Source organism: Coffea arabica, chromosome 8e (genome assembly GCF_036785885.1).
Source record: "Coffea arabica cultivar ET-39 chromosome 8e, Coffea Arabica ET-39 HiFi, whole genome shotgun sequence".
Classification (NCBI taxonomy): domain Eukaryota; kingdom Viridiplantae; phylum Streptophyta; class Magnoliopsida; order Gentianales; family Rubiaceae; genus Coffea; species Coffea arabica.
Window position 1 is genome coordinate 27,388,002 of NC_092324.1, and position 26,366 is coordinate 27,414,367.

The 26,366-nt window shown below is 38.3% G+C and overlaps 1 protein-coding gene across 4 annotated transcripts; it reads right to left on the reverse strand.

Annotated features, from left to right (window-relative positions):
- Positions 1-19: 19 nt before the first annotated feature.
- LOC113704241 (uncharacterized) lies at positions 20-11,618 on the reverse strand. 4 transcript variants are annotated; one of them, XR_011819847.1, is made up of 5 exons: positions 11,389-11,618; positions 9,908-10,828; positions 6,804-6,840; positions 1,825-1,874; positions 20-420 (listed from the first exon to the last, which is right to left on the reverse strand). XR_011819847.1 is itself a non-coding variant. In XM_027226018.2 (4 exons), the coding sequence occupies exons 2-3, from the start codon at positions 10,762-10,764 to the stop codon at positions 6,804-6,806; spliced, it is 894 nt and encodes a 297-aa protein (XP_027081819.1). In that variant the 5' UTR covers positions 10,765-10,828; positions 11,389-11,618; the 3' UTR covers positions 20-420. The 4 variants fall into 4 exon arrangements, 2 of the variants coding, with proteins under 2 accessions (XP_027081819.1, XP_027081818.1); XR_011819848.1 differs by lacking the exon at positions 1,825-1,874 and adding an exon at positions 3,789-3,903; XM_027226018.2 differs by lacking the exon at positions 1,825-1,874.
- Positions 11,619-26,366: the final 14,748 nt, after the last annotated feature.

Genomic DNA, 26,366 nt, shown 5'->3' on the forward strand with positions numbered 1-26,366 from the left:
TGTGCTTAGTCGTGCTGCATCAGTCGTCCAACAAAAATATCCATAATGTACAGAATCAAAAGATTTAAGTACAGGCTGACTCATAAGTCAACAGGGGAATAGAAGCAGTGCCTAGCTACTGTTGATTGAAACTTTACACATACACAGTTCTTGTGCATATCTTACATAGGAAGGTAAACTCCAGTAAATCAACAAGTTATTTCACCTATCAAAGCTTCAGTTAACCCTTCGATGACTTTTTAAGCCTAGTTTCATTTGAGGCATTTACCCTTCAGATGGGACAGTCCAACTTCGTTTGACCAAGTAAACTCGGATAAATACTAATCGCCATCAATTGCCCGTTTTATCATCATAGCTTCAAAACAAGCTTCCACCTATCCATCAACCTTTCGTCCACTGGACTTGGTTGCACTGGTAAACCTGAAATAAGAAAGTGTGCAGACAAACTAATCTTCAAGAGGAACTTAACATTTCGAATTTTGAAACAATGAATCAAAAGAAGGAATCCAAATCTTGTCTTAAAAAGACTAAATATGAAGATGAATAACCTATTTCCTACCCAAATAATTGCTTTGAAAAGTAAAGCATTTATATGCTGAGCTTCTGCCAACCAGATTACCATTTATTTCTAATGGCAAGCCAAAGATTTCATCAGTTTTAGTAGTAAGATAAGTTAGATATTTAATTGCTGGACACAAATACAAAGGATTGTAGGAATAGTAGTTCGCTTGATTATAATCCAAAGTCAAATCAAGAACAGTAGACTGTGAACTATTAACTTGTAGTGACATTCGATAACAGGTATTTCACCTCTGGGTTCCTATTGAACAAGTCCTGACTCGTCCAAGAAATCATAGAGGATGAAACTTAATCTACAGTATCCAATAGGCAGAATGTCCAGTGATGTAACAAATATCTCATCGATGTGCAGAAAAATGCATACACCCAAGCCCCAAGCCCCAAGCCCCACCCAAAATCCCACACATTCCAGACACCAAACCATTAGAAATTACTTGATAACAAAAGTTAGCACAAAATATAGTTAGCGATTGCAATTCCCAAAATGGTTAAAAAAAAAAAAAAAAAAAAAGCTCAGAAATATTTGTAAGATGAAGAAGACAGGTTGACAGATGAAAAGGAAAAATGAACAAGTGAAGGCCAAAAGAAATTTGAGAAAAATCTTTGCCGGTGGTTTTGGCCAAATAAATAGAGTATATGAGGAGTTTCAAACGGAAAACTCTCCACTACAAGTTGTATGTTAGAATGTCTTTCAACCATATGTTCTCTAATTTTGATACTATAACTAGAGAGACAAAGATAGCAAAATACAATTATTCATTCTAGACAGTTTCAGGTAGTCTGAATCCATTAAACAATAAATCCTGCCCAGGACTAGCAATCCCTGATAGTCAGCTTCCAACACTAAGTTAATCCACTTGTTGAATGACTAACCTAAAACCAGGTGACATACAATTTTCAAAGATACTGCTCCAGCTGAAAGTTTTACATCAATAATGAACAGGCATGACTTTGAGTATCTCAAGACATACCTAACAAAACATATGCCTATCCATATCCATACTACTTGCCTATGAGAATAAAAGGCTCCTCTACCCCTAACACAGGAACTTTTCCAAAAACTAAAATTGGGACTTATTCATGAACAACTGTTAGTTACAATATTGTCAACAAGATAGAGGAAATAAGCATCACTTAAAGGCTCCAATAGCCAATACTGCATGAAATTAGTTTATTTACCAGAAAAAGGAGGGGAAAAAAGAAAGAGAGAGAGAGAAAAGGACAAGAATCAATACACTCAATTACCCTAGAAACAATTTTTGCATTTCGTTGCCCTGTTTCTTTGTATTCTCCTTCTGTTGAACATTAGAATGCGGCCTTCAGCACCACAAAAATGACAATATATCTTCTCATGATAGATTCATTTGTAGGTATGAAAATAGTTGCAATTGAAGATAGAATTAATGGTGGCAGAGAAGAGGGGCACAAGAGAGGCTGGTAAACCATTAACTCTTTTCCTTGCTTATTTCCTCCTTGTAAGCATATGGATACGTATATGACAACAGGTAAGTTACCATACCAATTTTCTGTGTTTCAATTGTTCAGTGGCCAAGTAGGATTCTTCACAAAACCATCCTATAAGCCCATGCACTATAAATAAGATGTTCTCCAAAATCAACCCTAGTGTTCTCTGGTTAGACAAAATCACAAATTAATGTAGTAACACAAAACCTCAAAAGCACACTTGTCAATTTTGGATGGTTGTGACCATAGACTAGTTTCTTCAGAATTAATATCATAGATAAACAGTGATTGAGAGTATAATGATATTATACTAGTCATCTTCAAATGAGAAACATCCAGGAAAGATTGATACTACTTATAAGCCAAGGCCTAACCAAGTTGGTAAAGCTAATCCTTACCATGTCTACAGACATATCTTCGATCTTCACTTGCACCCTTCTCTTCACTTAGGAAAAAAAAAATTTGTGCAGAAATGCTCCCCTTAGAACTAGACACTTACTTGAAGGTTGTCAAGTCTAAAGGAGAAGGCCCACCAGACAAGGAGGGTGCCTCATCCATGATATGATTCTCAAATGGAAACCTTATCATAAAGCTGCTCCTCAGTCAAGGTACTGCCTATGACTAGTGCTGCAAGGGACACCACAGAGACCACTGCCTGTAAAAGTTGAAGAAGTACCAGCCTAAAACAGGTGATTGAAGAGGAAAGACCTTGAAGATGCAAATCCTAAAGCCTCATAATAATACTTATCAGGTGTAAGCTCTACAGGACACCACAGAGACCACTGCCCGTAGAGGTTAAGAGTCAAACAAAACCTGTAAAAGTTGAGGAAGTACCAGCCTAAAACAGGTGCTTGAAGTGGAAGACCTAGAAGATGCAAATCTTAAATCTTCACAATAATACTTATCAGGTGTAAGCTCTACAGGCAAGCTGATTCAATTGCAGTACTAGGGGTTGGAATGATAAGCTAACCCCATACAATTGAACTGCTGATTTACTTCTTTAAACCAGTCTATTTATCTCTTTCCATCAGTGTCTTTCATTGGTTTTCCCAACAATAAGGAGAGCTCCCAAACACAAACCTCTTTCATTTTGACCTCAAATTCCTTACCTCTTTTTCATTTGATTATGAGGCCATCCTCAAGCAAGATAGAGCAAAGTAGTATTTTAGGAGTTTTCCTCCAGTCTGCACTAATGCTTTTCTTTCCCAGCAATAGATCTTGGTCACCAAGTGAAAGGACCACTAGCGTAAAAGATAGGGGTAGGATCAACTCCAGACAGAAGAGAGACCCAAAAGAAAAGAAAAGAAAAATGAAAAGAAGTAGCCTTCGGGAAAGGAGGGCATTAGGACCCAAGAAACTATAAAGATGCATCAAATAGTAACTGCTAAACTGACATCCACTGATTAAGACTAGTGCTTAATTTTGAAGCATATTTTGAAGCATTTACCAATTTTACTTTTTGTTCATTCCATTACTAGCAGTTCATTTTCGCTTAAGTGGAATAGCCTTCAACTTTTATGGTTGGTCATGTCAATATAGATGGCTAATACTATTTGATGACATAAAAGCAACTTCCCATTTCAAATTAGTTTTTCTGTGAAAAATAGCAGTGAACCTTCCCTCAAAGTACAATAGGGTGCAACTTAGGTTTGGCTGTACTCTTACTAAATGATAAGAATAATTTCAGATGTTTGAAACACTTTTACATTTGCACGTATGTTTTGAAATAACAGTAATCCATTTACCAGTAGATACAACAGCCCGCAACTTCTGTGCTGGTGTATCAACATACTTCAAAGGTGGCCTTCTACTTCTTAAATCTGAAGATTTCCATGCTTTTCAATCCCCCGGGTTTGAAGACTGAACCTCCTAACATACATGCATATTAGCTAACATGGAATGGCACTATTGTACACGCTGGAATTTGGGAAAACCAATTTATAATGCCAGGAAAATGATTTTTGGAACCTAAAATGCATTTTTTTTAAGTACTACACAGAAAGGGTGAATAAGTACAGAAATTAAGTGGCCTATTACACCAGGCATGTGAAGCACCATGTAGGCCACATCTAAGTCACAGGACAGACTCCAAGATCTATGTATTTTGGCTTCAACAAGTTGCTAAAGAACATTTGATTGTCAGACTTCCACACTTAAAAATTAAGCTTGACATTTCTTGAACCATGGGAGAATGATGCAAAATAGTAAGACCCAATAAATACCTATTGTGCCTAAGCTCTTTAACCATATAACCCTAGCCATTACTTGGACAAAATCCCATACTTGTTTTTTTAACATTTTTGCTTTGTAGCTAAGCTAGGTCTGATGTTCAGTCTATGAAAAATAATCTTCCAGAAAAGTAATTTATCTTGAAATTTTTTCAGTTAAGCAGCCCACACGAGGTAACTTGAAACTTTCTTCACGGTGAAGTACCATCAACCAGTAGATACAATGTACACCCAATGTACATAGAGCTTACTGTGTACAAGGAACTTTCTGGTAGAAAGGTAACACTTACCACCCGTTTGGATGGAATTCCACAATGGCAAAGACAATGAGTATCAAAAATTCCTCAATGGTAATGGGTTTTGCCTAATCCTTTTCAATCGTTTGGTAATTAGGTTGCAATGGGAATCTATTAGATATTTTCCATTTTCTTTTTATTACTATAATGGATTTCCTTTTTTTCTTGCTTCATAATGGAATCGGCTGATCTTCCATAAACACCACCATGTAGCAGCCAACAATCACAGCCTGTGACATCATGAAACACGAAACATGGTAGTCCCCAAAACTTCACAAATTTATCTCAAATTCTTCAAATCATCTCCACGCATTTTAGTGAAAACAAAATTTTAATTGAAATTCAACAAACTATTTTTTCCCAGTTTGTACAAATCTGAAGACCCACCACCATCACCACCAATTGCTAATTAAAAAAAAATCACCATGAATACCCAACATCTGACCATAACCATAGTAGAAGAAGAAGAAGAAAACCCAACCATCTCTAGCCTTGGATCCCATGGTTGACCTATGTAGGAGGAATCTAGAGCCAATGGGTTAAGGGAAAGCTTAGGTAAGGAGGTAGAAATGTTGGGTGGTGAGGATGTGAGTGAGAGAAGTGTCGAGAGAGAGAGAGAGAGAGTTTTGTGCAATGAAGGTTTTTTTCTTTTATTTTGGTGATTTGGCTGGTAATCAAGGCAAAAGTGCCCAATTTACTCTGGAATGGCCATTGAAGAGTTTTTGGTCTTCCATTATCATAGATTCATTACCATTGCAGTGTTCCAAACATTATCAATGACAATCACTGATGGTCACACCCATTGCCTACCCCCTAAACCCTCCAACCAAATGGGTGGTTAGTTTTATGTCTGGTGCAAACCATCCCAAGCAGTGATTCCCCAGTGTTCCTTATTTTACTAGGTGTCTTTACTTTTTTCCTAGTAAACCTAGATGTGGCCTCTCTTTGTTTTTTCTTTTCCCCATCTACTACTATAGCATTTCTTTCTTTTTAATCTCTCATAAATCCCTTTCCTGCAGTATTGAAGCCAGATTTCCCATACTAAACTCAAGATGAGCAGCTGCATCACGTTAAGAGGGAAATACTTAATGAACGAACTGGAAAAAGGAACACTCCAGAGGTGCACTATAGAGGGAGACCGATATATGTGGTAACCTATCTGCTTAAGAGACAAGAACTGAAGGTACTGTTAATTATCTTCTTTCAATATTATGTGCCCACAGTTCAAAGATGTCATGGCTTCTGGGATTCTTTGATCACTCCTGGTATTGGTATTTCATATTCTGGACCACATGTTGAATGGACTGAAATGATTAAAACTTGGCAGAGGAGGGAACTGGGTAACCAAAGGTCATAAATTGAATAAAAAGTAGTTCACCAGTTTCAGGGTTCAATGAGGCCTGGGTGCCCTTTTGAACAGTATGTCACAGGTTTTTTACCTTGTTGAGTCCTTTTCTGGGTGCATATTTCAGTCAGTGAAAAGGAATTTCTGCCGGTTGCACTCTGACATAGTAAGGTGCTGGCTGAAGAAGGAAAGAAAGCAGGACAGGTCTGAAGGTGCTTTTGACCGCCCAGGCCAATGGGATGTCCCTGACCTGCCTTAGAAGATCTCCAATCAGTCATTCCTCACTGGAATGAGGACTGGAACCTCTGTTTGGCCATTTAACTACATGCGGAATAAACAATCCTTGGACACTACACCAATCTTTATATATTTTGGCCATGAATGTTTCCATTCTTTCTGTGGTTTTGGTTGGGATATTGTTAGTGATTGATTGTCTTAATTTCACAGCTTGTGCATTTTTTATCAAGTAAACTTCACCTGAAAATATCGAAGAATTTTCTTCTCGTTATTCGAAGGAAAATTTTTGTTGGAAGTAAATCATTATGCTAGTTTAGCAACATTTGATACATATTTCAGTAGCAGCTCCATATGTAGAACTCAGACCAAAGTTTTCTCCAGGAAAACCAAAACATATGAAGCTCTGTATCATAACTGCAACTAGCTTTGACCTTTTACAAAGAGTACAGAGTGTAAGAGATATACTAATATTAAGACAAAAAAACTCAAAGGACCAAACAGTACAATTACCTCGACCATATCATGTGCATCAAGTTCAGTAGCTTCAGATGTTATCAGATATTACACTGAATTAAGACATAATGAAGATCCCATGACAAAGTAAAAAGAATAACGAAAAAATTGAATTTGCAGGGTTTTCCACAAAAGACATACCTAACTGTCATAGAAGCGTGAACGTCGTCTACGTGAGCTGCGAACAAGAATAAGTACAAAAATATTAGAAAAGTTTAATTTTGTTTTTGTTTTTGGGTTTTTTTTTTTTTTTTTTGTTGTCCGGGGGGGGAAGGCATCTGTGAATAAGCAGACATCATAGCAGAATTTGAAGAGACCATTAGCAAACACTTCAAATTTTAGCGGTCTAAATAGATCAATATTATTTTTAATTGTAAACAATGAAAGCTAATAACATACACCCCAATTTAATGGACTTATAATTCAAACGGCAAGCCACAGGAGGTTTCAGGGCAGTGCAGAGAATATATCTAAATCTCTCTCTCCTGACGAAAATAAAGCAAAAAAGATGGAAAAGGGAAAAGGAAATTAATGCCAGCCTTTTTATATGTACTCATTTTTTTTTTTTTTTTTTTTTTTTAGGTGTGTCCCGCAAGGAGTGGACCCCGCAGACTATTCACCACCCTCAGCAACTTGCTGGCAGTAAGGTTCGAACCAGGGACCTGAAGCTCCATCTTCAGCAACCTCAACCACCAGACCAAGCCCCTGAGGGCAGCCTTTTTATATGTACTCTCTTTTTCCCATTTCTTTTGTCACTCACATTCTAGGCACCATGTTTTATGAATTTCAATTTTTTTGTTTGTCATGCCTAAGACACCCACCAAAATTAAGATAAAGGAAGACAACAACTAGTTAGGTAAGTAGCACTCAGTAAGGGTAGAATTAAAAGGTGTGTGATACATCAACCGATCTTTCTGAAAGGTGATATTAAATTTTTGATATCTCAAAACAGTGAGTATAAAAAAATAAATTGGAAATATGGTGTAGAATGTAGTGCTAGACCTCCCGGTATTCACAATAATAATCATGGCAGCTCTCATTGTATTTCCTTTGTTACTCAGGTACAATGTATGACTTAAGTATGATCCTGCAAATAATGCGTTTACAAAACACAATCTGTCTTAAGTATCACTTAAGACAAAACACAAATATTATGACACCTGCAAATATTACTTAAGTATGACTTAAGTATCACCTCTTGAACTGTCCCACCAGAATGGTTTTTACAAAAGATTGAGATAATCCAAGTATGGAACAGCAGTCCCAGTTTATATATAAATGTTTAAGAAATGATTAAAAGCAAAGCAACCAGATAAAATTGGAAACTATTAGTTCAGATAGATGAGTTCCACAGAAAACCAATATACAGTAAACTAACACATCCAGCAACAGTCTCTCTATCTGTTGAATTTCCGGGCTTGCAACCCACCAAAACATCTCTCATACTTCTACTTGCTACATCCCCACTCAACTCCAGCAATACTTACCAGCAACCCTGAAGAAGCCTGAGAACCAACTTCTCTCCCCAAAACACTTTGGTTAAAAAAGAATGAAGAAAACCCACCATTCCATTCCACTGAGGTTCTATACTAATAAAACAAGCTAAAAACATTGATACATAGTGATACTACAGAAACTGATTATGTTCAGAATCAGGTAAATGCAACCGGACAATTTCTACCAAACTAGTGCAACCAAACCATTTTTTCCATCATGAGGTCTAATAAATTTTATCAGGCTGTGGTAACAGATTACAGGGAACCCGCAATGATTAAATCTCTAAAACCACAAGAGGCCATAAGGTAACAGCAAAGAATGCAGCTTAACCCCCTTCAACTCTAGGTCAGCATCCAACCCTCATCCTCTGATGAGGTCATGTAAAGTGGTCTATTGGGTGCTAGTCCACTAAACTGACAGTTTCTTTTGGTAGCAGTAAACTTGCAGAGTGCTACGCTTGGCAGGGTGAGGAAGGTTTAGGAAACGATGTCCAGTCTTGCATTGCACCAGTGAGAACCTTAGTCTATGTCTTCAGCCCAACTTTTGCATACAGCGGATTACAAAGACACAAAATCCAAAGACATACATAAGTATTTCCAGGTGTCCATCATCACATCCACAGAACACCCTTGCAAAAGATTTTGTTACATCTCTGAGACTGGCAGCATTTTCTACAGGGCCGGTAGATCACCTCTCCAATAATGGGAGGTCGGCCACTGTAGTTTCTTCTAGTCAGTGTTAAGGGATATATTGTATGCAGGAACAGCAGCCCACCAATGACTCTCCCTCTCTACACACACACACACACACACACACTATGTAAGGGAGGGAACAGGGTGGGAAAGGTGATGGGTTGGAAAGGAGGTGTGTTTAGGTCATTTAATCGAAGAGGGTCAGTTGATTTTAAATGCTACAACTAGGAATTGTCTGAAAGCTGGCCACCATAAAGCAGTGGGAAGGAAAATGTAAAGCACTTCTCCTCAGTGCAGCTAGGAAGAATCAGAGGTCCTAGAATCAGAGGTCAAAGTCCAATTACTATGAATGCTTTCAATTATCCTCATTCACACTCTTGATAAAATGATAATTGGCATCAGGTTGGTTATTTGACTTCTAGTAAGAAAACTTCACGGAAGCATCATGAACAATCATTTCTTTTCATGAAAAAGAATGTCATGCTCCAGTCAAAAAGGCAAATCAACATCCTGATGTTTAAAGTTCAATGGAATATCCCCACTATGTTACACCTTCTCATTCTTTAAATCTAAGAATTATCAAGAAAAAATCACAGGATGCACTGAAACATGTCTTCCAAGATTCATGACAATCAGTATCTTATGAAATGAAGATTCCTGTAGTTGAGTATCAAAGCTACTGTATTGGAGAACTCAAATAAATAGTATGTTCTGGGCATGAAATACGGTCAAAACGCTGCACCATAAAATAATAAATTGGTGTATTACTAATTTTGGCAAGTGACCCCAAGACTCGGAAATTTTTTTCCATGTCAAGATGAAGCTATCCTGAAACACATTCTTGCATGCGTATGCACATAATCCACTCAAAGACACACTGAGATACTTTTCTCCAACATGCAAAAGGCATAAAATTCTACACAGAAGGATGCTCATGAAAGCCCTTGAGAGTACCATAGTTTGCAACACTAAATATATACAAATACACACTAGACAAGCATTTAGAATTAGAAAGTTCATATATACACAATTAGGGCTACAAAAGCACCCACTGACCTGCGATCATCAGCTCCAACCCTTGATGGGCCTCTTGAACTCACTAAATCATCATCAGTCTCCTCAGTCCTATAATCAGGAAACTCTACAGATGCCACTGAACCATCATCTGAGTTGGAAGTATAACTTGAATGGTGGTTTGCTCTCCTTGGAATACTGACTCTGGACCTTCTTCTGTTTCTAGATGCCCTAAGATTGTCAAATACGTGATAAAGAATACACGATGTCCACCAGTTTCCTTCATCTCTACGGAATTCCTCCAATTCATCTTCGGAGTGATAATCCCCATATTCGATCACATAGTCGCCCAAAATCACCCCCCGGGGTACTTCTGAATGAATGGTGCTCAAAACATCTATAATTTCAGAGGATTGCTGGAAATTTTCCCAATCAAGTTGCCGTGCGGGATCAATTTTCGAAGGACGGGAATGAGGATGCTCGAGTTGAGCATGTTTCTGAAGTTCCATGTAGGTCCCTTTATATCTACATTTTTCCTCTTCACAGGAACGTTTCTTTTCATCTAAACTCTTGCGAACTTCATCAATAACTACCCAACCAGTCACTTCTCCTCTACATAACGGACACGTTGGCCTGCCACTTGCATCTAGATTTGCCAAATTCATGCTCTCACTAGGTGTTGCATCAGATATCAAAGGTGATTGTGATCCAGATAAAGTTCCATATGCTTGTTTATATCTGTCCAAACAATTTGAGTGTAGATGGTCTGTGTCACAAACAAAAGGCCTGCATCCTTTATCATACGATGAGCATTGGAGGAGAACTCCATTGTGGGGGAAATCCAAACATATTGGACAAGTTACATCTTCCAATTTAGCGTACAGTAGGAACTCCTCCATTTGGCTCGAACACTCTATAGAGGATTGCTTAAGGGCATAAACAGAAGATGCCCAAATCAAGTTTCTGAAAGCACAAAGCACTGGTCATAGTCTTTAGTCATACATGCATATCCAAATATTCAAAACACATCGCCCCATACAAACAAAGCATCATGTTCTTCTTCTTCTTTTTCTTCTTTCTTATTCTTTGGTTAATCAAATTTTCGGATTTCAGTAGACAGCGGAGGTTAGCCACTCCAAGGCAGAAAGCCAACAAACGTAAGCTCAGAACTGTGCTTAAAGATTGCCTACCAACGACACAAAATTCGATTCTAAGCTGAGCCAATCCGATTGGCAAGTCCTTTACTATTATTTGCTTATAAGCAATCATAAAAAGGAAAAAGCAAATAACCAATTTATCACCCAATAAAAAAAATTGAATTGAACAAGAAATAAATTGCGCAATGTTTAGTTGCAACCTTTTCGATTAATAATTGCATAACAAAATTTCGAAATGGAACAAAAATTACTAAAAAAATTAAAGTCAGACGAAGAAACATGTTTATATTAACTGGAATATCCGTCAGTAAAACAAACATATAAATACACACACACACACACATATAACACGGGAATTAATTCTACCTGAGATGGAATCCCAAATGCCGAGGTAGGCAGGGAGATGGCAGGTACAATTCACTGACGGAGGCAGGATTCTCAGGAGGATGAAAAGGAAGTGGAAATGGAATAAGAGGTTACAGTTAAACGACGGGGTTTTGGGGCCATGTCAATGGTAAAAGCAGACGGAGGATCGTAAGGGAAATTCGCGCCCCCGGGGAGCGGGGCCCCAGGGGAAGAGAGCTGGGAGATTTGGGGGGGGGGGGGGGGGGGGGGGGGCATTGGTGGCTGAGGACGTGGGCTGGGGCCTGGGGGGCAGGCCTTTGACTATCAAATTTCAATCTTTTATGGCTTACGTCAGAAGAACACACGGGTCCGCCCGACGGCAAACGCCAACTTCGTCCTGCTTTTCTTTTTAACTCTTTTTTTTGCAATTAACAATAGCGGTAAAATATTAGTGACCATTTCATAGTTTTGGGAAATTTTGGACAAGGGAGAAGATACAAACAGCGGAAACTCACAAGAAGGGTTTCGCTAAAGGGAATAGAAAAAGTGGAAATTCACAAGTAAGGTGTCAGTTTTAGAATATTTATAAGTGGGGTATTGAGTTACTATTCATAAATTATACTAAAAATGTGAGGACCGAAATTTTCTTTACATGGTTTATTTATTTATTTAATTATTTATTCATTTACTTCAATTAATTTATTACATTCATTTTAATTGCATTTGCATGGTACATTGGCTCATACTTATAATTTTAAAACATTTGCTTGTAAAGTTAATTTTTCTGTCGCATGATTAGTGAAAATTAGTGAATACACATTTTTCGAAACGATATTTGGTCTAAGAGTGCAGTGGTCTTCGAGAGTTAAGAATGATCAATTATAGTCTAAGAAAAATTAATTGAGAAATTAGAGATGAGTGGGTGAGTCGAATTAAGCTCAATTAGGAGCACTAATGGGTCACTATTCAATTGTTGACTTTTGAACCAAAAGTAGCTTTATGTCCCATCTTTCTTTCATCCAAATCACTTTACCAAAATCACACACAAACCCTCTCTCTTCTCCCTCTCTTGGCCGAGCACTGCATCCTCCATTTAGCCAAGAAAGTTTCAACATTTCTTCTTCATTTTGCTCACTAAAACTTGCTCCAACTTTGCTCACTCTCTTGGATCATCCTCAAGCTTAGTAGGAGACTTGGAGGAGGAGAGACTCTTGGTGGTTTAGAGCTTGATTTCTTGTGGTTTTGCTTACTACTCTTGGAGGAAAGGTAACCCTCAAAGCTCCCATTTTTCTTTCATCTTTTAGTTAGTTTTTCGTTAGTTTTTAGCTAAATGAGCTTGGCTTTGTTGATGGGTTCCATGAACCTTGACATTAGGTAGATACCTTGAGAAAGATTGTTAGGTAGTGGCATTGAGGATTTCTTGTTTGTTTGGTTGTTGTTTTAGTGATTTCTAGCTTGGTTTTGGTGTGAGAGTTGGAGAGAAAATTTTGAAGAGAAAGAAGAAGCAAGGCTGTCCAATTTTTGCTGGTTTTTTTCTCTTGTTTTAATTTCAAAATTTGTGGTTATATTGATGTAAAAATACTTACTACATGTTGGGTTATGTGTGTGTAAATTATCTTCCAAAAAGCAATTCATTTGAATGAGTTAAAGTTAGGTTAAAGGGAGAAAAGCAAATCTGAAAATTTCTGATCAGTGCAGCCGACTAGTGTGTACTAAATAGCACATAATTTTTCGTACAGGAGTCGAAATCAAGTGTCGTTTGAGGCAGGTGAAACTAGACTCCGAGGGCTTTCTAACGGTATATAATGCACTTGCTAGTTCGTTTTCTATGAGTCGCAGTGAACCGGCAAAGTTGGCTATTTTCACTCACTATTCTAAAAGAGAGTCAAGCACAGCTGCAGTTTGTAACTCATTTTCACTCCCCTTACGAAATGAATTTGAAGACAGTTTCTTCTAGTGATTTTTAGAATTTTGAATCTAGTTTTCAACGCTGTTAACTACGCTAATTTTGGATTTGTGTAGCCTTAGCTATGACCTAATTTACAAATAGTGTCGGGTGTTTCAAAGCTGAAATTTCGTGTATTAAGTTTCAAAATTCAGCTTTAGGAAAACTGTTGTATCTTACTGTAGAAAAATTCAAATTGAGTTCTGTTTATTGCGTTTGAAACCGGACTTGGAGTTCTTTCAGTGGTATAAATTTCAAGGACTAGTTCGATTCCTATGAATTTTGCCAAATTTTCAAATTTTACTAAAATTCTAGACTGTTTTGCCCTGTTCTTGCTGAAGCAGTGATTTGGAACTAAAATATGACTAAATTCTGATTTGAATCTGGAAAAAATGTCTTCTTGAGAGTTTTATTTCATTGAGTCTATTTTTTAACGGTATAAGATTACAAATTTTGGATTTATGAAACTCAAGTTATGATTTTTCAAATAATGTTGCCAAAACTGAATTTTCCTTATAAAGAGGCAAAAGCTTAAAAAGTGGATTGGGAACATTTTCTAGGTTTCAATCCTAACTTTCTTGATTATTTGCATCTCATTTCATACTTGAGAAATGGATTTCACCTCTTACTCTTATGCCCTTGGTTTCCATGAAAATAAACCATCAATTGGAACGTTTAGCTAGAATAATTCTTCAGGAATTTCCCTAACTTTATATTTGAAACTTGAAACTTTTAACTTCAATAATTACTATGAAAATAAGTAGCGTTTTGATGAATTCTGATTCCATAAGTTTAAAAAACGTGAACACTCCTTTATATTCTAAAATTTGGGCATAGGATTAAAAGTTTTAAGATATGAAAATCATTTTTCCTTTCCACGATTTTCGTGCCAAAAATTAAATATGATACTCTTCTTTTAAAATAGAAATTTCTTGGCACGACTTGACTCAAAAACAACTTTTGAGTCCCCCTTGAGTATTGTTTTAGTGATTAAGCGAGAAAGTCCCTTTTAATTTGACTTGGACTTGTAACTTTTGAGTGTGGGTAGCATGAGGAAATTTTCTTATTAACCTTGGTCGAATACCTAGGTAACCGTGATTGTGCATGTCTCAGGTGATCACGTGTACACCGAAGAGCTCATTTGACCTCTTGCTTTTACTTTTGTTTTGCTCTTGACTTTTGATGAGTGTCCAGTTCATGCTTCATGTTGCTATGATTGAAATGATATTTGTACAAGTGCTATGTGACTTGTGAACTTGCCGAGGCGAGGGTATACTTTATTGCCCTCGTCCTCTCCCTCTTGAATGCTTGCTACTTGAAATATGAATTTGTCTGACTTGCACTTGTAATCAAACATGTTTTGACTCGTGAACATTGAACGATAGCATGTACCACACTCTATTCGGGTGGGAGGTGCCTCTCATCCCGACTCAGTGCTATGATCTATTTTAAACCGATTGGAGTGTTGTCTCATCGATCAATTGTACTTGTGGGGACGCCCAAAATCCAATGGCTAGCCATTCAACTCAAGCCAGCAAGGGATTGGTTGAAGAGTTTGGTGAACTTTGGTCTCTTGTACTTGACTTGTTTGGATATAGTCGAGTAATATCACATCTTGTTTGACGTGTAGGCCCGACAGGAGGTGTAACGGTAGACGAAAATTGGTGAAAAGTGGGGTTCTACGGACTTGTTACTTGTTTGGTTGACAAAGTGTCAACATTTGGAAATTGTGGTTTGTGACAGCCCCACCTTCCCCTAAGGCGAACCAGAGGGGTTAGCGGACTGCCTGCCAACTCTCGCCAGGACTAACAGTGCAGTTAGAGCGATCTAATACGTTCCGGAACTTACAAACGCGCGTAAACAAGGCAAAAGGGCAAAATAACCCAAAATAAAAAAAAATAAAATTCGGAGTCGGCCATGAATAGTAACCGACCCGTCAGAACGCAACCAAATATCAAACAAACATTCACATCTTGAACTTTAACAATTACAATCCAAAGTGACATACAAAAGTTTTCAAAAGTTAATATATACACGGTTTGCCAAATTGAAAGTGAAAACGGCCCTAAAGATACATTTAGGGTTTCACTTCATATACAATACAAAAGAGAGATACATCTAGTTCATTCGGCAACCATCTATCAAGATTCATTCCAAAAAGAGTCATATTCCTGTAAGGAAAACAAAAGGAACTGTGTGAGCTAATTGCCCAGTGAGATACTATCACTTACGCAACCAAGTGCATATAAGCATCAAGCTTTCATTCAATATAGTAAAAATAAGAAAAGGCACACGTCAAATATGGTAATAAAAGGATACAGATGGCTCTCAAGAGCCCTTTCCTCGTTTGCATTTCTTGATCGAACGTCATTGACTCTCCGTCAATGTTCAAAAGTAACCAACCGTAGACTTTACTTTACTTCCACTCCTTCCACCTAACATCACCCTACCGGGCCCGAACTCCAAACACTTGCACTTTGGTATTACTCGAGTATACCGGAATCGAGAGTCTCGCATACTACAAGATTCCATATAACTTTACCCAAGGTTCATTAATTGGCACGACCAAGCCCTCGCCGGCTCGATTCAATCAACTACCAATGGGGTTGAGCTCAATGATAACATTTGTAGTCGTTGGATACTCGTCCAATCGACACCAAGTCACGTACTTTCATTTCATGTAACATTTCATGTAACATTCCAATAACATGACAACAATGATATAAGGCATATAAGTGAGAGTGATAAAGTACACTTTCACTTCAATCAAGTCACATTCAATTCACTTCAAGCAATTTACATTCAAAGCCATATAGTAACACACAAGTGAGTAGTACACTCACCAGGGTCAGTGCAGATACCTCCCAAAACAGAGCTTTAATCACCAAGAAATCCTAAAATAATCCAAGGAAAACAATTGAAGGTTCCACTTTCAAAAACGAGTATACAGAATGCACATGTGAGGCTCGACTACCAGTCGTATGCCTCGCTAAATAATTACTAAAGCAAGGGTGCAAAACATGATTTTTGGTAACGAAAAGGTAACATGAAGACCTAGGCTCAAACAACCCAAAAGCCCTTCGTTCAAATCACAAGTAAATCCAACTAGCCTTCAAGAAAATTTCGGCAGCATATCCCTTGTTTTTTACCTATTTTCCAGCCATCATGGCTTCATTATGTCCTCAAATCAGTCCCAACATCTCGTACAAAAATAATCTCATTCCCCAAAAACCGTTCACTAGGCTTAATGGCATTCAAGTACAAAATAGGGTCAAGCCCTAAACTATTCAAATAAATACAAGAAGACTCGATTATAAGTTCTAAACCAATTCTACATACTACCAAAATAGGGTCCCCTGAACATACACAAGCAATAGAGGAAATCAGAAAATCCTGAAATAGAATTAGCTTTGCCCTGAAAAAAAACAGTTTTTGACCTCGCTTTGCGGTAATGGTACCAATTTCACTACGATTATCGGATGAAGGTGTACGATACACCGATGCGAAGCTAAAAGACAGGGCTACAACATCACAGAAGGTCACTCAACCCAGTTTTGAGTGCAAACAGGTCCAAAATGCAAGATACTACATCAAAAACGTAAAACAGATTCACCAAACGCATTCTAGCGGAAAAATCATAACTCAGGCTCTCCAAGTCCAAATCCAGAAATTCCAAAACCAGCTGAAAGATAAGAAACAGGGTTAAATTTCATCAGAAGGTCTCAACAACCAATTCGGAATCAATTCCAGCCAAAACAACCAATTACAGGCGCAGTTCTTACATTCGGGTAAAACCAGAACAGCAATAGTAATTTCGACTTTTCTCATTCTACACAACTCCGATCGACCTGAAATTTTGTAGGCACCTCTAAAATGTCATTCCCTACAACTTTCATGTTTTAAACCAAGGCCAATTCGGCCTCTAACTAGGACCTAAAAATTCGGGCAGAATGCTCCCACAAGAACCCTAATTTTCTGAAATTTCTTCCAAACCAGAAATTGGTTGCAATTAATCACTTTTTCCACCTCCTAGAGTCATTATACATCATTTCCAATCACCATACATGACCACATAATCATATCCATATGAAAACAGAAAAATCTCCAAAAATTATAAAACTTCATCATTTCAACCACAAATCAAGAAATAATCCATAAACTTGCATCTCATACTATCACTAAGCATGATTTAAGCATCAATTCAAGAAGGAGGGTGGTTCTTCACAACTCACCTTAAAAACAAGAGAGAGAGAGCAATTGGTCACCTTAACCTTCGAAAAAACTTCACACAACAACCCACAAACACTACTTGAAGATGTTTTATGGAGAAATTGCAAGTTTCAATGGTTGGTTTTGATGATTTGGAGCAAGTTTGAAGGGTTTTCTTCCTTGTGCTTGGAGTAAGAGAGAGAGAAAGAGAGCAAGAGAGGGCCGGCCACCTTAGAGGATGTTTTTGATGATTTTTGGGTCATTTTTGGTTTATTTAAGTCAAATGGTAAGACCATGAATAGTGGTCCACTCAAATGGTGACACTTGTCACCTTTTAATAAATGCTCACCTACATTGTCTCTCCTATATCAATCCACTTAGCACCCTCTACTTATCTCTTAACACCCGGTAAATTAATTCCAATATTCAAAACTTAACCTAGTTTGCCGAATTTTTCCGAACTTTTCGCACTAGTGGGTCCCACGTCCGGTATACGCTCTTAATTTCTCAAAATCCATTCGATACTAGAAAAATAATCTAAAACTTATATCTGCTCCTTAAAAGTATCTAGAAATTTTTCCTAATCACGAAAATGCAGAAAACAAGCCACGAAAAATAATAAAACCTAGAAAATGGGAAAAATACGGGTTCTCACACTCTCTCCCCCTTAAAAGAATTTCGCCCTCGAAATTTTACCTTCAAAATTTAAAGTAACCAATGGCCTGTACCTTCTCCGTCTTCAGACTCAGAAGAAACGAGATTCTTCATTCCAGTCCCTTCTCCACTTGACGGTCCAGGGTCGGTCTTGGTTGGGTGTTGGGTTCCTTTCTTTTTACGCACTTTAATCGGGCAATGAGCAATTCGATGCTCGGCGCTCCCACAGCGCAGACATCTCCTCCCCTTTCTCCAACAATCGTTCTCAGTGTGATTGGCCTTCCCGCAATAGTCACAAGTCAAGTGGGAAGCCATTTTTTGCTTTCCGGAGAAGTCTCCCCCTGTCCGGTTTGGCTTCCTTTGATAAATCTTTCATTTACCGCCCCCAATGTCCATGGCGGCCGGAATAACTGGTTCACTTTCCGTACTTTAGAAGGTGTCATTGCTTCGCTAGGTTCCTCACTCACGCTACCCACTGCACCCCTTTTCCGTGTTTGGGAAGCTTTCACCTGCGCCTTTGCATTCTCGATTCGTTGGGCCTTTTCAAGGGCCTCCTTGGAAATCCCTTCGTATTTCCTTTTTAGCTCTAAGTTCTTGTGCAAGAGCTCAATTTTCTCTGTATACTCGTGCTTCCATCGCCCTTCCCAGTATGCAACTAGTTTCTTTTGGACTTCTATTTCTTCTCGAAGAACCGCGATTTCCTTACACATCTCAACCCAACGTGCCATCTCACAGAATTGCTGGACCTCCGATGATAGCCTGTTGGCAAAACAATGGGTCATAATAAAGTCTTGAATACAAGTGGCACTCTTGGTCCATGTTTGCTTTAGCTGTTGTTTCCTCCCTTTCTTCTCTTGACCCTTGGTCTCGTTTTGTTTCACTGCTATGACCATGTCCGCGACTACATCCATTTTTTCCCCCCTCTCTCTTTTCTTTCCAAAAAGGGTACTTTAATGCATGAATGCAATAAATTGACTAAAATAACAAAATCTATCATACCAATTACACAAATAACATATCGCACATAACACGCCATATTAAAAGACGGATAAGCAAGTACACAAATACATATCAAGTTGGACAGATAACCATGTATACAAGCACATATACAAGCACATATACTAACGTCAGGTGGTAGTAATATACGGACGAACCAAAAGGAAAAGGTGAAGTCGTCCCAGTATCAGCCCGTCTGGTCTCTCACGTCACTTACTATCCAAACTAGATGTCCATTGATCTCTTGTGCTCATTCTAGTCATTCTAGTCAGACAAAGCCTGTTCAAGTTTCCAAAATACAAGGCTCGAATACCTAGTAGCTTGCATCGCCTCAATTCTGGAGTACTCGGGCACGAGAATCCGAAATAAGATAGTTCACATCTCGAGCTGGCCAATCCCAAGAGTAAACCATCTACAAATCAAAATTCCTGTCCGACATACTTATCTATGGTCCTTAGATACCATGAGAAAGATTAAAGACCTATAACACTTCAAGGTTCATAGCTTATGCTCGAACGAGCACTTAATCCTTCATCCCAGCATTTCAGCTTAAAATATATCAGTCATCTTAAAAGAATCAAGTATGCCTAGTGCCTATCATGTATGTCCCACTTGCCCCAAGTCCTCTTAACCTAGGCGCTCTGATACCACCTGTGACAGCTCCACCTTCCCCTAAGGCGAACCAGAGGGGTTAGCGGACTGCCTGCCAACTCTCGCCAGGACTAACAGTGTAGTTAGAGCGATCTAATACGTTCCGGAACTTACAAACGCGCGTAAACAAGGCAAAAGGGCAAAATAATCCAAAATAAAAAAAATAAAATTCGGAGTCGGCCATGAATAGTAACCGACCCGTCAGAACGCAACCAAATATCAAACAAACATTCACATCTTGAACTTTAACAATTACAATCCAAAGTGACATACAAAAGTTTTCAAAAGTTAATATATACACGGTTTGCCAAATTGAAAGTGAAAACGGCCCTAAAGATACATTTAGGGTTTCACTTCATATACAATACAAAAGAGAGATACATCTAGTTCATTCGGCAACCATCTATCAAGATTCATTCCAAAAAGAGTCATATTCCTGTAAGGAAAACAAAAGGAACGGTGTGAGCTAATTGCCCAGTGAGATACTATCACTTACGCAACCAAGTGCATATAAGCATCAAGTTTTCATTCAATATAGTAAAAATAAGAAAAGGCACACGTCAAATATGGTAATAAAAGGATACAGATGGCTCTCAAGAGCCCTTTCCTCGTTTACATTTCTTGATCGAACGTCATTGACTCTCCGTCAATGTTCAAAAGTAACCAACCGTAGACTCTACTTTACTTCCACTCCTTCCACCTAACATCCCCCTACCGGGCTCGAACTCCAAACACTTGCACTTTGGTATTACTCGAGTATACCGGAATCGAGAGTCTCGCATACTACAAGATTCCATATAACTTTACCCAAGGTTCATTAATTGGCACGACCAAACCCTCGCCGGCTCGATTCAATCAACTACCAATGGGGTTGAGCTTAATGATAACATTTGTAGTCGTTGGATACTCGTCCAATCGACACCAAGTCACGTACTTTCATTTCATGTAACATTCCAATAACATGACAACAATGATATAAGGCATATAAGTGAGAGTGATAAAGTACACTTTCACTTCAATCAAGTCACAATCAATTCACTTCAAGCAATTTACATTCAAAGCCATATAGTAACACACAAGTGAGTAGTACACTCACCAGGGTCAGTGCAGATACCTCCCAAAAGAGAGCTTTAATCACCAAGAAACCCTAAAATAATCCAAGGAAAACAATTGAAGGTTCCACTTTCAAAAGCGAGTATACAGAATGCACATGTGAGGCTCGACTACCAGTCGTATGCCTCGCTAAATAATTACTAAAGCAAGGGTGCAAAACATGATTTTTGGTAACGAAAAGGTAACATGAAGACCTAGGCTCAAACAACCCAAAAGCCCTTCGTTCAAATCACAAGTAAATCCAACTAGCCTTCAAGAAAATTTCGGCAGCATATCCCTTGTTTTTTACCTATTTTCCAGCCATCATGGCTTCATTATGTCCTCAAATCAGTCCCAACATCTCGTACAAAAATAATCTCATTCCCCAAAAACCGTTCACTAGGCTTAATGGCATTCAAGTACAAAATAGGGTCAAGCCCTAAACTATTCAAATAAATACAAGAAGACTCGATTATAAGTTCTAAACCATTTCTACATACTACCAAAATAGGGTCCCCTAAACATACACAAGCAATAGAGGAAACCAGAAAATCCAGAAATAGAATTAGCTTTGCCCTGAAAAAAAATAGTTTTTGACCTCGCTTTGCGGTAATGGCACCAATTTCACTACGATTATCGGATGAAGGTGTACGATACACCGATGCGAAGCTAAAAGACAGGGCTACAACATCACAGAAGGTCACTCAACCCAGTTTTGAGTGCAAACAGGTCCAAAATGCAAGATACTACATCAAAAACGTAAAATAGATTCACCAAAACGCATTCTAGCGGAAACATCATAACTCATGTTCTCCAAGTCCAAATCCAGAAATTCCAAAACCAGCTGAAAGCTAAGAAACAGGGATAAATTTCATCAGAAGGCCTCAATAACCAATTCGGAATCAATTCCAGCCAAAACAACCAATTACAGGCGCAGTTCTTACATTCGGGTAAAACCAGAACAGCAATAGTAATTTCAACTCTTCTCATTTTACACAACTCCGATCGACCTGAAATTTTGTAGGCACCTCTAAAATGTCATTCCCTACAACTTTGATGTTTTAAACCAAGGCCAATTCGGCCTCTAACTAGGACCTAAAAATTCAGGCAGAATGCTCCCACAAGAACCCTAATTTTCTGAAATTTCTTCCAAACCAGAAATTGGTTGCAATTAATCACTTTTTCCACCTCCTAGAGTCATTATACATCATTTCCAATCACCATACATGACCACATAATCATATCCATATGAAAACAGAAAAATCCCCAAAAATTATAAAACTTCATCATTTCAACCACAAATCAAGAAATAATCCATAAACTTGCATCTCATACTACCACTAAGCATGATTTAAGCATCAATTCAAGAAGGAGGGTGGTTCTTCACAACTCACCTTAAAAACAAGAGAGAGAGAGCAATTGGTCACCTTAACCTTCGAAAAAACTTCACACAACAACCCACAAACACTACTTGAAGATGTTTTATGGAGAAATTGCAAGTTTCAATGGTTGGTTTTGATGATTTGGAGCAACCTTGAAGAGTTTTCTTCCTTGTGCTTGGAGTAAGAGAGAGAGAAAGAGAGCAAGAGAGGGTCGGCCACCTTAGAGGATTTTTTTGATGATTTTTGGGTCATTTTTGGTTTATTTAAGTCAAATGGTAAGACCATGAATAGTGGTCTTAAGGTTCAACCACTCAAATGGTGACACTTATTACCTTTTAATAAATGCTCACCTACCTTTTCTCTCCTATATCAATCCACTTAGCACCCTCTACTTATCTCTTAACACCAAGTAAATTAATTCCAGTATTCAAAACTTAACTTAGTTGGTCGAATTTTTCCGAACTTTTCGCACTAGTGGGTCCCACGTCCGGTATACGCTCTTAATTTCTTAAAATCCATTCGATACTAGAAAAATCATCTAAAACTTATATCTGCTCCTTAAAAGTATCTAGAAATTTTTCCTAATCACGAAAATGCAGAAAACAAGCCACGGAAAATAATAAAACCTAGAAAATGGGAAAAATACGGGTTCTCACACGGTTCAAGAGTATCGTGAAGCAGTGTGGATTTAGCTTTTGAGAGCTCCTGTATCCTTTCTACTTGTGTTTTACTTTCTATTTGTGCACTTAAATGAAATTTCATGTTAAGTCACTTTTAAGTGTGATATTTGATTTAATTTGTGCTACTTGCTTGCTTGCTTGATTTTCTTGGTCTCACTGAGCTTTAGCTCACCTTAAATTGTTTTCCTTAACAGGATTTGGAAGTGAAAGTTGGCAGCTCTAGACTAGCGGTTTTTTTTTTTTTGTTGAAACTAGTGAATCTTTTGTATGACATTGGAGACATTTGAAGTGTAAATTGTGTTATATTTGGGGGTTTTGGACTGTAATTGTAAATGGTAGTTTTAGAAGAATTTGGCTTGTATATTCGAATTATTTCTTAATTCTAAATCTATGGTTGACTTGTGATTCTCTATTAAGATAGAATGAGTGCGTGAGTCCTGACGAGAGTTGAGTAGACGCCCCGTTGATACCCTAGGGTTCGTCCTTGGGAAAAGTAGGGTGTCACAGTTGGTATCAGAGCGCTATATTTGAATTACCTAGAATAGTCTTAGGAGTTCTTAGTAGTGAACTTTTGGTTATAGAAATCCATGATAAACCTGAAGTTAAATCTTTGAACAGCCCTAGTGATTTCAAGGATCTAACACTAAGTTTGTGGGTTATTTGTAGGATATGGATAGTGGCAGCGACAGTAATAAGATCGAGGGACCTTCCCCAGTGATTCGATTTCGAACGATCGGAGGCGGACCCCCTCTTTGGTGGTCACCCGCCAGTCGGGTTAGGACGTGCCCGTGCCGAGAGAGATTCTCCTATCCTAACCACGTGGTGTTAAGGGTAGTTGAGGAGAGGAGACAGTTGACCCATGATCTCAGGATAGCTCGAGTAGAGAGAGAAGAGATGAGGGCCACTATGGAGGCCCAAACTGTCAGGATTCAGGAGCTAAAACTTAGGGTTCTCGAAGAGCATTAGAGGGCTAACGCCTCCCACGCTCAGTTTTAGGCGACCGATAGGCACCTGATTCGGATTATAGAGGAGGTGAGGGATCGTGTGGATGGCATTATGGCGGAGTGTTTGATCATGGCCGATCACATAGAGGAGGCCATGGGTAGAGATGGACCTGGGGATGTTGCCCCTAGTGATGAGATGAAGATAAAACCCATGGAGAAGAATCCCGAGAACCCCGAAGAGGATCCTTCTGAGGATGTGGGGTCTACTAGTTCGGTCCATTTATATTAGTGATCTTCTAATCTTTTTACTTTTGCTAAGGATTTAGAAGGGGTGATCCTCGCCTTGAGACCTTTTGTATTCTGTTGCATGTACCCCTATATTCTGTGGCACTTGGATGCCTATGTCCTGTATTCGACATTGTTGACTTGTTTTATGCACTCTTGACTTGTAACATGACTTTTAGTTTATGTAAAGAATTATGTTTTAATTTTAAAGTGTTCTTGCAACTTGCATATGTTTTAAATTTCTATACTTATTTACCTTTTTTAATTATGCGTTAAAACTCTTACGGGGAACTAATGCCTAATTGCTAAATTGTGAGATTTGGGTTGGTGAGAGGAAATTATTGGCAGATTTAATGAGTTTAGCAATTAAGGGATATGCTGTGATATTTGGGATGGATTGGTTAGCTCAGTACCATGCTCAATTGGATTGTAAGATGAAATTAGTAGAATTACGCATCTCGGGGGAAGTAACTTTGAAGTTAGGTGTGAGGGGTAGACTAGCATTGTCTGCTCTAATTTCAGGGATTCGAGTTAGAAAATTGTTGAATAGTGAGGTTAAAGGATATCTAACTTTTCTTATAAACACACCTGGGGACAAGGTGAAGTTGGAAAATGTGCCAGTAGTGAAGAAATTTCTCGATGTCTTTCCTGAGGAATTAGAAACGTTGCCTCCAGAGAGAGAAATAGTGTTTAAAATTGATGTAGTTCTGGAGACGGCACCTATCTCAAAGATGCCTTACAGAATGGCTCCAACTGAATTAAAAGAATTGAAATTGCAGTTGCAAGATTTATTAGAAAGATGCTTTATTAGAGAAAGTGATTCACCATGAGAAGCTCCAGTGCTCTTTGTTAAGAAGAAAGATGAAAGTTTAAGGCTATATATAGACTATCGAGGCTTGAACAATGTGACCATTAAGAACAAATACCCTTTGCCTCACATAGATGAGTTATTTGATCAACTGCAAGGAGCAGTGATATTTTTCAAGTTAGATTTGAGGCACCTGTATTAGTATTGCCGAGCGGAGGAGATGGTTTCGTGATTTATACAGATGCTTCAAAAGATGATTTAGGGTGTGTATTAATACAAAATGAAAAAGTGATTGCGTATACCTCCAGTAAGTTAAAAACCTCATGAGCAGAATTACCCGACCCATCGTTCAACTTTGCTCACTCTCTTGGATGATCCTCAGGCAGTGGTATTTTGCGAGAACTCGGAAATTTTCTTATTTTTATCGAATGTTATTGGTTTATTTAAATATTTATTCACTGTTTTCTTCGAATAATTTATTTCAACAATTTTAAGTCCATTCGTATGGAACAATGTCTTCCTTATGTTTTAAAAACGTCCCGTTAGCAAATTTAATTTTTCGGAGGTTCGTTTAAGTGAGGAATAATGAGTACATGTGTTTCGAGGCGATATTCTATCCGAGAGTGCAATTATCTTGGAGAATTAAGAATGATCAATAGTAGGTTAAGAAAAGTTAATTGAGGAATTAGAGGTGAATGAGTTCTGATTAAACTTATACCGTGTTCGCGCCGAAAGTTTTCGAACATCGCACCGCGCGACAAATTGGAGGCTTGAGGAATCAATATGTGTGAGTACTCATGGTTTTATCTCCAAAATAGTTATTTTTATGATTAATTATTCAAGTATTAGTTAGTTATACTATCGTTACAAGAATTTCTTAGAAATTTCGCTTTATCGCGCACAAGTGGGAAGTTCGCGTTTTCGCGCGCGCGTGACTAATTGAGGGACTTTGGACATTTATTTTTAGACTATTAAGAGTGAATAATAATAGTGATAAAGGAAGTGTATTGAAGGTTTAGTGCACAAGTGAAACAAACCCGAGAAAAAATGGGCACGAAATGCGCGCGTACGTGCACTAGTAAAAGTTGACTTTTGTGCCTAAAAAGGCCACCAACCACCAAGTTTCCTCAAGAAGCCACACAACACTCTCCACTCTCTCTTCTCTCTCTCTTGCTGGTCGGCCAACCCAAGGAAGAAGAAGAAGAAGGAAACTTCATCTCATTTCACCTCATTTCTTCCATCAAATTCACTCCAAATTCACTACACAAACCCACAACAACTTGGAGCTTCACTTGGGCTAGGAAAAGAGCATCATTTCCACGGTTTCTTGGAGCTTCTTAGTGACCGAAATTT

Coding starts and splice junctions, on each gene's coding strand:
- LOC113704241 (XM_027226017.2), bottom strand. CDS start 10,764: ATGGAGGAGTTCCTACTGTACGCTAAATTGGAAGATGTAACTTGTCCA. Junction 421..9,907: donor GTTGGAGCTGATGATCGCAG/GTCAGTGGGTGC, acceptor TTCTTATTTCAG/GTTTACCAGTGCAACCAAGT.